The sequence below is a fragment of the Hyposmocoma kahamanoa genome, unplaced genomic scaffold, assembly GCF_003589595.1.
Source record: "Hyposmocoma kahamanoa isolate Upper Pololo Valley unplaced genomic scaffold, ASM358959v1 86, whole genome shotgun sequence".
Lineage (NCBI taxonomy): Eukaryota > Metazoa > Arthropoda > Insecta > Lepidoptera > Cosmopterigidae > Hyposmocoma > Hyposmocoma kahamanoa.
The window spans coordinates 5,220,900-5,233,072 of record NW_020654289.1 but is presented as its reverse complement, the minus strand read 5'-3'; the positions used below and the strand labels follow the sequence as shown (position 1 = coordinate 5,233,072).

General features: G+C 35.5%; 1 protein-coding gene across 1 annotated transcript in view; it reads left to right on the top strand.

The window, feature by feature from the left end:
- Positions 1 to 1,614: 1,614 nt before the first annotated feature.
- The window catches only part of LOC113234677 (neuroendocrine convertase 1-like), a 38,673-nt gene continuing 28,114 nt past the window's right edge, over positions 1,615 to 12,173 (top strand). Inside the window, exon 1 of the mRNA XM_026470109.1 lies at positions 1,615 to 1,899. Within this exon, the coding sequence (XP_026325894.1) occupies positions 1,657 to 1,899 (243 nt within the window). The 5' untranslated portion in view covers positions 1,615 to 1,656. The remainder of the gene's footprint in view (positions 1,900 to 12,173) is intronic.

The window sequence follows — 12,173 nt, the reverse complement described above, 5'->3', positions numbered from 1 at the left end:
ATTTTCTTCAAATTTCAAAGTGGTCACTACTGAGGTAATCCTTATCCAACAAAAAAAGATTCATGCAAATCGGGTCTCAAATGTCGGAGTAATTGGGTAACATACACACAAAAAAATACAGACTAAGAGAACCTCCTTTTTTGAAGGCGATTAAAAATCCGTAGCCAATTGTCTGTTGCTTACACATTTACTCGATTTTGTGCGATTACACGTGTCGATCGTTCATAAAACCGTTCATAAAAACTTGTATATGACAATTTTTAAGGGAATAGGCATATTGACCACTGCATCACAGTTTATTTTAAATTGTGTACTTTTTGTGCGTCTGAATAATGAATTGTATAATAAACGGAGTGACGTACATAATTTTAATACTAGACAAAAACGAAAGATCATTTTACCGAAGTTAAGACTTCAGAGGGTTCTCGGTTCTTTTGTGGGGCAAGGAATTCTGTATTATAATAAGAGTCCAAAAGCTGTTTTGGACTTATTCTTTGATAAGTTCAAAAATCATGTAAAGGCAACTCTACTAAAGAATATTACTCTGTTAGGTAGTCTGTTTATATAAACGATAAGACAGTATGGTTTTAAAAATTGTGTAAAAGTGATGATTTCAAGTGTAATTTGCTTATCTATGAAATAAAGATAATTTTGATATGACTTGACTTAATTCGCTGATGACACAAAGTACAGCAAGAGTATGCCCAACAATGGCGCGGTATAGCACTTAAGACGATGATGACAATTATTTTTAATATATTCAACGATGGCGGGAGTTTGAACGGGAATATTCTGCTAATCAGGCATGGTTCATACAACTTAATTAATAATTATCTCTCAAGTCAATTAACCCAATAATGCTCAACAGCAGACATCTACCTACCCTAAAGCCTTAAATGTTTACTGTAATTACGTGTTTACTATAGTTACAAACATACTGCGTAACTCTATCTGCCTATTATTGCTAAACTGCGATACTCGAATAGTTAAGAAGGAATATTACTAAGTTTTCAAAATCTTGTATCACAAAAAGAATTCTTATTGTGCAAGTGTATTTACCATTTCAATGAATATCTGCTATAAGAATCAGATGTTATTCCTTTTATAACATAATTGATTTTATAGAAAAATTTGTGAAATATGAAAATCAGATACTTTTTGGAATAAAAAGCCTATTAAGTTACATCCTTACTTAAATAAATATTTAGAGCTAAATTTACGTTTTCGCATAACAAGTAGGTAACGTTTATTACGTTATTATACACATTTATTCGGTGGGGCTACAGGTTTATGGCTATTTAATGTAAGTTTTTATCAATTTAGTAGAAGCTTGTGTGTGTTTTATGTGCAAATACGGATATTTTACTAGGAAATTTTTATTTAATATTTGCGTAACTCCTAAAATAAAAACACGGCTTGACCTTCAAACATAGTCTTGAATAGCATGACGTTATCGTTACTAAAATAATCGCCATATTTTAGTACGAATTCAGAACACGTAACGCGTACGTAAAATCACGTCACGATGTCACTCGGGTATAGTCCGTTGGGAAAATCAGTTCTTTTCTGCGTTATTTTTCACTTCGTCCGTTAGTGTTTGTGTGGACACCGCCGTTTAAAGACTTAACGACTAAAAGAATTAGAAAATTAGCAACAATGCAATATCAAATTGTAGTAAACATTGTGTTATTCATAACCATAATTAAAATAACTTTGGTTTTCGCATGGTATTCCATGGGGTCGAGCTCTGTGGTACCAGGAGAGAATAGGTATTACGGAATTCATGATGGATGGGAGCATAAGAAGAAATTTACCAATGAATGGACGGTACAGGTGGAAGGTGGAGAACAGGTTGCTCAACTCGTGGCTTTGGAACTTGGATACGTTTATGAAGGACCGGTAAGTCATAGCACCCTTACATTCAACAAAGGAATTGAAATAAATGGTAAATGTGCAACTTACTTTGAGGGACAATTAACAACAACTTTGTTTATATAGGTTTTTTAAGTATAATCCGTTTTGTAGGTCACGTAATTCCTATGTTAACAAAATTGTAAACTGTTGGTTTACAGTAATTTTTTTTCGTTAAATAAATAATAGGTTACTTGGGTTTTGCTTTAAACGTTAAAGCAAATTATGTAATAAAATCACAACTACCCTTTATCTTTTCTTGACGAGCTCGGCGGCCCAACGGTTTGCATTGTGAGCGCTGGATTAGGAGATCCCGGGTACGATTCACGGTAGGACCAATTTGGGAAACGAACTTTTGGAATTGATTCTGCTCCGGAAGTTCCTGGTGGTTTCCTGGACTGACTAGTCTACTCATAGTACAGGGAATTTTCAAGTTTATTATAGACCAGGTGATTGTTGTGGTAGTCTGGAAAAATCTACCTTTTGATCAGACAGTTCAGACAAATCTGGATTTGTTTTAGGTCATAAAATAATATTTAAGAACTAAAACATAAACATAACATAACTTTGCCTCAAAGATTGTCTGGAAGAAGCCGCCCGTTTTAATTCTAAGTTGTCTATGTACGTTTTTGTTTTTGTGTGTGAGCAGTAAAGTGTATATCTATAAATTAATCCAAATTGTGGCGACAAATTACAAATAAAAAGTAAATTACTTTGAAAAAGTTGTCAAAATATTTCCTTAAACAGAATAAACTCGCCTGTCATGCATTTTAAGAAGGATAACAAGAAAAGTTAATTAGATAACAAACAACAAAGCTGCCGTTTACGAAATGATAAAACATATTTTTCGTTCGAAATTATTTCTGAAAAGGTTTACAGTGGGAGATCGAATTGCTTTTCTATTTAATATCCAGCCAGTACGCATAGAGGTCACTCTCTAGCTCCTTGTGAATGAATTCGTCCAGAAAGCAATAATGTGAGCATTACAATGTTCTGTGCTATGTGCGACAATATGTACGAATATCGCCAATAAAACAAAAAATTGTTACATAATCTTTATAATTGGCTCTTTGGATCGGCATCATAACAATACAGTACGTGTTTTTTCAATTGGTCGGTTCGATTCCCAGATGAGGCAAGCTACTTTTTAAAAGTCTTTGAATGCAGCCTTACTTATTTTTAAAAATACAATCAATTAAACAAAAATCCTGAAGCAACATATCCCAGTCACAATATTTAAAGTAGGTACTTTGCCTCCGTGTCGTAGGTATAGCCGCGGGACACCGTAAGTACTTGGTAGTAAAGATTCTAGAAGGACCAAATTCACTCTCAAACTTAACACTCTCAGCGCCATAGAACAAACGATTTTTCTGAAGTAGCTATGTGGGCGGCACGCGGGACACCTCCACAAACTTTACCAGCAGGCCGCTTGGTACGCCGTGATCCTACCAAAAACAGACGGATGTCACCACTATGGACGAGATCGATATTTGTTTACGATCTGGATCAGTTGTTAGCAAAAGAGCCAAACAATTGGCTGTACTCGTCGAACGCACAACTTATATTATCGGCCTGCTGATGCAACCTTGGACTGGTCAGGACTAGAAAAGTCGAAAATAAGTTTTGATTCCTAATTGTGGTACGCCGGCGACCCACATGGCCTGCTAGGTAAAATTCGAAAATACATGGTGGCCTGCTGCACTTGGGTTTTTGTGGGCTGTCGGCGGCCCACATGGCATGCTGGTAAAAATTCGAAGATATGTAGTGGCTTGCTGCATTCGAATTTTTGAGGGCAGCCGGCGGCCAACATGACGCTGAGAGTGTTAATAACGGAAAATTGGGCAGTTCCAATACTTCTTCAAAAAATAAATTTTCCCTAATATGGTTGTATAAATTGAGACTTGAATAATTGAATAGCAAATTTGTTTTATTATTAAGTATTTATAAATACAATTTGCTATTACAATACGGTATACGAAACAATAACGTTATTCGAGCCATTCTTCTAATTTTCTTGAAGGTATTACGATTTGTAATTACGTAAGCTGAAGCATTTTTGTTTCCGTAAATAAATAGAAATCTATCGGTTGTTGTAAGTCAGGTTAGGCTTGTGACGATGGTCGGAGGACGCAGTCCTAGCCTTCTGCGAGGCAGGGATGGTGCAGAAGGAGGCGGCGGGAAGAGAAAGGGAAGATTCAACCCCTGACCCGATTCGCCCCCGGAGAGCTGGTCCTAGAAGGAGAGCTATGGCTCTCTAATTGACGTGAACGGGTAGCGTAAGCCCCGATGTCATGAGTCCATGAGCAGCAGTCATAGGGAAGACTATCGCTCGACACTGGTGGGCCCGAGATGGTAGTGTCACCATCATCATCATTCGTCGTCATCCCATCATCTATCCCTTTTCTGGTTCCTGACCACTTGCTACTGATGTGCCGATAAACACAAATAACTTTAATTTCTTTATTGTAAAACTTCACTTCGATAAGTATCAAACTAAAATAAATGATATAGTGAGTGTTATATATTGAGCCTTTCTTTCCATCTATTATCATCTCTTACAATAAACCGACCCTTGTGGGTCGAGCCGTTTGCATTATCATTTCTCTAAAGCAAGGCTTACAGGTTATCTACATAAAACCCGGCAATCGCAAGAGCGTCTTTCTTAAGTTGAGCCACTGCCTCCTTCTCAAAGCCTCTCCTTGCTACCCATTTCTTGCTCATCGCTTCATTTGGGGTGTAGTAATGTTTACAACTACAATTTTCTATTTTCTAAATTTAATTTGAAATTAACCATGTGTTGAACGAAACGACCCACGTTGGAAGATGGGATTTCCACCCTGTGTTATCAACTCTATGTGCATTATTTCCTTAAAGTTTAGGGAAATATATTTGCCAAGTTATATCATAATACAACATGGCATAAATATAGAAGACAACATGACACAAACTAAACATAGACTCGCATTTAATAACAGGATATTTGACAACACTTTGACAAAAACAAAATTTTCGAAGTAGCAATAATAAAAGGTAGCGTAACTTATTGTTATTATTATTATTATATTATTTATTGCACAGGAAAAAGCACAGATTATATTTAATAAAAGAAAAACACAAACAAAATGTGTATTGCTTATTTCTATAAGAAATTTCTTCCTGCAGACCTAAATAGGTACAGGACAAGATAACCATAAAAACATTAAACTATTGTAAACTGGATAGGTAAATACATATTTCATAATAAAATACCTATAAAATGGAGGGAACAGTAGATAAATAATGCTCCTTAACTCTTAACTTAATTTTAAAATAGCCAACGCTGTACTTTCGCGAATAGAAATAGGACTTGCGTTCCAAAGTCTCATGACCGCATGAACAGTGAAGGAGTGAGAATAAAAACCGGAATTGAAGGAAGGAAAAGATAACTGGGACCTAACGAGAGAGCGACAGGGTGTGTTCTGAGACCTGAGAAATCTGAAACGCTATAAAGACTATTGAAAAGAATAGAGACTATATGCAACTATCATTCAAGTGAGTTGACTACGATAGCCAAAGATAAACCTGATATATAGATTTTGCAACCGTTTAAGCTTATTTAGGTGTTCTTCTGTAGCATCCAAATAGCAGGAATCAGCATAGTTTAAGGTAAGAGGGTAAAGTAAGAGATTGAGCTAAATAGATCTTAGATGTAAATGGCAAAGAGTTTTGGAGACGCATAAGCGAGTGCAAGGAAAAATGGACTTTTCAACTGACTTCATTAATAGAGGTGACCAAGCCAAATTGCAGTCTAAAATTTTATCGTCGTTTCTTTTTTTATAATACCAAGTGCCTGGACGAACTAGTCGTGCGCCTGGTGTTAAGCGACACACCTGTCCATAACAGTTGTAGTGCCGCTCAGATATTTAAATCGCAAAGATTTTAGGGGCTCTACCACTGCGCCCTGGGGCATAAGTTGTCAAGTGACCAGCACACTTACCATTTAAAACCGGAACGCACTAATGCTCACAATACTGCTTGGTGGCAGAAATAGGGAAGGTGGCAGTACTACCCTGGATGAATTCTTTCACAAGGAGCTCTGCTGCTATTTAACTGCCATACCTAATTACTACAAGTGTAAAACTTTGTCATGTAGGTATGTGTATGTCTTCTTACGTAATGAATGTTATTGTCTTTTGGAATAAAAGGTCCTAAAAATGTCTCATCACACGTGCCGATTGTCAAAATATCCAGCAAATTTTTAGGCACGTTTACAAAGGGGCTGCACTACAACACCAATTTTCGGGAACGATAATATGTATCATACGTAGGTTGGGGATTTATTCCTAATATCAGTTAGTTTTCACAATTGGGACTCTCCGAGAGATTGGTGTTTTTTAATCTAGTACAAATTTTGTGATAACAAGGTGATATTTTTTTAAGTAACACTTCCAAATAAATTACACTTCGCGTTGTGTCTCTACTACCTCAAATGGCTTTGATTGATTCCACACAACAGTGAAAGCGTTGAGTCAATACACATATAGTAGAGTATATACACAGATTACTACACGGTGAGAAAACACGATTCCTAAAAATAAACACAAACTTACCTCAAAATTTTACAAAACGGAAAGCCGCTGTATTCAATACTTTACATATACCAATGATTATTTTTATATCAATTGAACTAAACAGAACACGTATACTGTAGGATATACATTTTTGAAACGGCTTTAATTTCATTTGTAAAAAGGTAATTTCTGAAATGAAGCCAGTGTCCCTACCGCTCGACCTAAGTAAAATGAACCGTATTAGTAAGGGAAAAATTTTAATACGACCTGGGGTAGTATCGACTTAATCTTTCTAATTAAATTATAGGACAGGCACAGTTTACTTGGTGAACGTTTTTGATTAAAATAGATTACTGTTCAGGCTTTCGAAGAGATTTCATGAAGATGAAGTACGAAATCCTGAAAGCATTGATGAGCAATTTATCCCTGTGTCGTTTTGGCGTTTGGAATGTTTGAAGTAAGATTTATCGTTGTAAGTATTTGGTTCTTTGTTATTGACGGCAATCATTTAGTAGAAATAGAGCTGAAAAAGGTCGTCCACGGCAGTACTGGCTCACCTATTTCTGCCACCAACTGCCACCATTACTGCATTCCGGTTTTGGAGGGTAAGTGTACTGGCGAAACTACATGCACATGGGACTTGTCAACTTATGACTCAGGGTGACTTATGACTCTGAGTAATAATGGAACTACTATGGACAGGCATGTCGCTTACCACCAGTCGCACAACTAGTTCGTCCCGTCACTTGATATCATAAAAAAACGCAAAAATCAAACAATCAAATCAATTACACAGTGTAATCAAATCGATTACAAATTAGCTTAAGAACTAAAATAATGTAACATAAACCCTATTGGTTTATGTACATCGTCATATTGTTTTATAAGTCTTCGGCACTTTTATTTAAAAGTAACTTGTGCAGTAAAGTTTCCAAATTCCTACACAAAGGTTACCTATTCCAAAAGCTTGTAGTTGATTTCACTCACTACTCGATAAAATAGGCACTTCAGATAAAGTGGATGAAAGAGATGACGCTGGTATCTCAAGTGGCAATCTATATTGCCAGCTTATCCTATATTTGTTGATTTTATCACCCGTACTACACGTCAAGCCGCTTTCATTAATTTTATTAGCCACATACCGAAGTTTACTAATGATTCCGATGCTTATTGAAATGTTGAATCTATAAAAATTTAAAAGCACAGAATCCACTATTGAATACAGGTCACCAGCCAGAGAGAGTCCGTTAAATCTAGCAAGCAAAAAGACAAAATGTTGTTGCAAAGTCGTCGAGTTACTTTTAAACATGTCGTCGCACGAATTTTCTACAGGCGCGAGATTGATCATCGTGCAATGGTCTAGAACCGCCATTAATAGTAAGCAAGAGATAAGATTTTCTGCTCTCGTGAGCTCTGTCTATATAATGCTATACAAGACGCACTTCGGTCTGTGTTAAAACAGAAATACATAAATGCGTTAACAAAACATTTGAAAAATTCTTTTTTTAATAATATGCACAAGTAGCATAGCGCCATTTATGATAAATCTATGATATTTCATGACCCAGTTAGATACCTTTACAGCTACCAGTTGCGGCTAGAAATGTCACTATTCATTGTATTTATTTTTAATTGAATTGATATTCAATTATTTTTATGTGAAATTACTTCAGTAGTTTGTTATAATTATTGTTATATAGAAGGCGCTACGGTTAAAAAGTCGTTCAAGAAACCAAACACAAAAATACGACACAAGCACATAGAAAAATTCGTGCGGTCCGCTGGTTCGTTCCGTGGCTTAGTTGGTATAGTGTCTGGCACGGTAAGCTAGAAGACGTCGGTTCGAATCCGGCCGGATCAAAGGAATTTTTTCTGAGTATTCGATCTTTGTACTAATAATTATAACAAACTAGTGGAGTTTTCACATAAAAAAATTGGATATCAATTTAATAAAAATTAAAGAATTATATTTCTAAGCTCTCGTAAGCTTTGTCTATATCTATCTGTACTAATGCTGTTTATGATACATTTAGGTCTGTAGTCAACAAATGCGTTAACGAAACATCTGAAAAAAAGTTTAAAACTCTTTTGTAAGTTGGTACTTGTAATTAAATTTATTGAATGTCACCATGACTTTCATTACTTTTTGTGAAATTACTCCACTAGTTTGTTATAATTATTAATACAAAGATCGAACACTTAAGTCCAAAAGTTGTTAAAAACCAAAACACAGATCTGCAACAAGCACAAATTTAAAAAAAATTGTAAGGTCGTTCCGTCGCTTAGCTGACATAGCGTCTGATTGACGTATTAACATTGGTACGAATCCAAAGATCGAAGGATCTATGTATTAATAATTATAACAAACAAGTTGGTACTTGTTTGTTTATTTATTATACGGACAACAAAACAGAACACAACTTTAACTAGATATCCAAACCGTATAACTGGCCCCTCCCATAAGACTACTTGCTTTTACAGGAATTGCTATAACATGTCCATACAAATATATAATGCCTTGCCTGCAGCTATCACAGATTTACCTATCAAAATATTTAAAAAAAAGTTATTTGATTTGCTATGTGATCTGTGTTTATACGATATCAAAGATTTTTTAATAATAAAAAGAAATTGACATTTTGTTTGTATTTGACACTTTGTTTATATTTGTGCTGTTCTTACTTCTTTGATATTGTTTAATTTATGATGTTGTTACTGTTGCTATTTATTGGCACTTTGACTTAATTTTATACGACATTGCTTATTTGACAAATTGTATAATTTTAATTTATGACATTATTTAACTTCAATTTATTTTAATATTTGCGTGCCAGTATCTGGTGCAACACGTGTTCTTGACACCTTGTATAATAATATCTTTTCTTACCGTGTTAGCTTGCGACTAAATATTTCATTGCATTTCAATCAAATCACATTTATAAGAGTAGAGTACAGTAGAGTTCCCAGAACGAACTCTATCACAAGGGTGAATGAGTTCGTTCTGGGAACTATTGCCACCTTACCTATTTCTGCCGCCAAGCAGGAATGTGAGCGTTACTGTTCCGGATTTGAAGAGCAAGGGTGATGGTGAAATTACAGGCGCATGGGACTTGTTAACTTATGTCTCAGGGTGACGGGCAGATCTTTGCGATTTAAAGCTCTGAATGGCACTGCAACTGTTATGGACAGGCGTGTAGCTCACCATCGGGCCGCCATTAAAAAAAAATACACTACAAAGTTCTGTACCAGTATAATCTTACTTATGTTGACACATTATTGTAAAGTAATCCGAAAGATCTACTGATCGTAATTTGCTAATAACTTAGGTGCATATTTAATTAATATTATTAAGTACTTAACAAAAGCTACATATAGGTGTGGGTGAATACCTATGTAGGTGAGTTACTACTGGTATAAATATTCTGGATCTTAAGTAAAAAATATACAAATCGGAGATTTTCATTCATATCTCGTTTTCAAACCGACACATACTTATCAGGGGATTCTAAAAGGACGTGTACTTTACTTTTGGGCGCTAAAACAAGTTTGGGTGTTAGCCTTTGGGTTAAGAAGAGTATCCAGAGACCCTACGAATTGGTTTAACTTGAAAGGTCATGTCACAATTTAACTACATTTAAATACGAAGGGCGGTGGTGCCTTAATGGGAGAACAATTATTTTTCAATTAAACAACAACAACAGTTCCAATCCCGGCGGCATATATTGAAAAGTTTTATTATATTCAAATTTAAGTTGCGTTTGCATGTTTGAGACTGTCAACGCAAAAATCGTGTAACCCAAAGTTTATTCTTTTCTCTGCAATATTGCTTTTAATGATACTAAAGATAAAAAATACAACCCGCATTGTGCCTGCTTCGCGTACCATGGCTTAACGTCTGACCTTAAAACAGATCCGTGCCCAGCTGACATTTATGTATGTAGGTACGTTGGACATGTAATTTTTTCTATAAGTTTTCCCAGTTTAGTATGGTACGTACGACTGTAGAAAGAGATGACCGAGTATGAACTACAGACACGTTTGTCAAACTTGTTTTGATGGTTTATTTTATCTGAATAAAAATCTAAAATATTTTGATTGAAAAGTCATATTACAAAATTAAAGACTACGCGTTAGATGAAGATGTATGGAAAAACGACATGGCTCCAGATTCCACATAAATTTGATTCAAAGTTTATTCCATAGCATTTAAGTTTATTTGAAAAGAGCAATCCCTAGAGTTTCTTGCTCGTTCTTCTCAGGGAAGAAGGCGGTGAAAGAGCAGTAGCTTAAATATGACGTTTTCAAGTGTAAATTTATTTTACCTACGGAATAAATGATGCTTTGACTTTGATCGCTTGCGATATGGTTTGAAGAAAACATGAAGTTTGAAAGATAAATTGCGATATCTCCAATGAACATTACGCCATCTTAATTTTTGGACCTGTTCTATTTTTGTTTTCATTTTTTCATATTTTTCCACAAAATTCTTTTTTGTTTTTTTATGTTAGTAAATAAATATGGCTATTTACAAAAACAGTCAAAAAGTAAAGTTGGCGTAAAGCTCATTGGAGGTATCAATTTGACAAATTATTTGATCATTTACGTCGCAGCTTTAAAGTTGTCATCGCATTCCATGGTTTTTTGTGTTATAGTGTAGTGTGTGTTGGTGTTAGTTAGTTACGGCGTTAAATCTTCACTCTGGACACGTTCCTTTGAACAAGTTCGGATATCTGATGTCAAAGGTACCTTCACCTGACTGTGAGATATGTGCGACAACAGAAGACGTCTACCATGGGATAATGGAGTGTGTTAGGAGTGAAGTATTACGACAACAGATTTCGGACTTAACGTTGTGTCCAGTAGGCATATGCAACAGCATCCTGGCCAGCCCCTTGTCTAAGGAGTCCAGGATGTTGTACAACGTTGTGAAATTAGAAATACCCAGAATGTAATACCTCAGTATCGCCCCTATAAGGGTGGCACATCTATAAAGACAAAACACTCTTTAAAAAATAAAGAAAGAAAAAAAGCTGTCACCTGCCTCTAGCCAATCAACCCGTGACCATGGAGCATGTGTAACAGTTGCGAAATATCGGGAACATAAAAAAAAACTCTTATCGTAGAAAGAAACCTGTAATTAGTGATCATAATTTAATAAATACACTCATACTTTTGGATTCTAACTGATACTGAATAAATAACCCGGAAAAAACCTGAAATACTGAAATAACCCGAAAGAGCTGAACTAGCCGCCATCAGCTGTGAATCTGAAACAATAAACATTTGTAAACTTCATTGTTTACATTCAAGGCTCCAAGTAATAATGACAAACGAGTAGAGGAATTAGAGAAACATTTATCTCAATTCGCAAAGCCGATCAGATTCACAATAGGTAGGTAGCCTTTCTGAAGGTGATGTCACTCACAAGTTTAGCAACTTACAGAAGCAAAATAATTGTAATTAAATTTAAAATTTGTTTTTAAAATTAGAATTTATAAAGTGATTAGACGAGACAGAATATCTAATGAATTTAAATATTTTAATAGAAACTAGAAGTACTGTTTTTGCCGCCAAGCGGTGAGAATTATCGCGTTCCGGTTTTGAAGGGTAAACCGATACCCTTATGACGCGTCACGACAAGATACGTCAGACAAATGTAAATCCGGCGTTTAAGAGTGTTGGTTTGGTAAATTATAGGCACAAGATACTTGT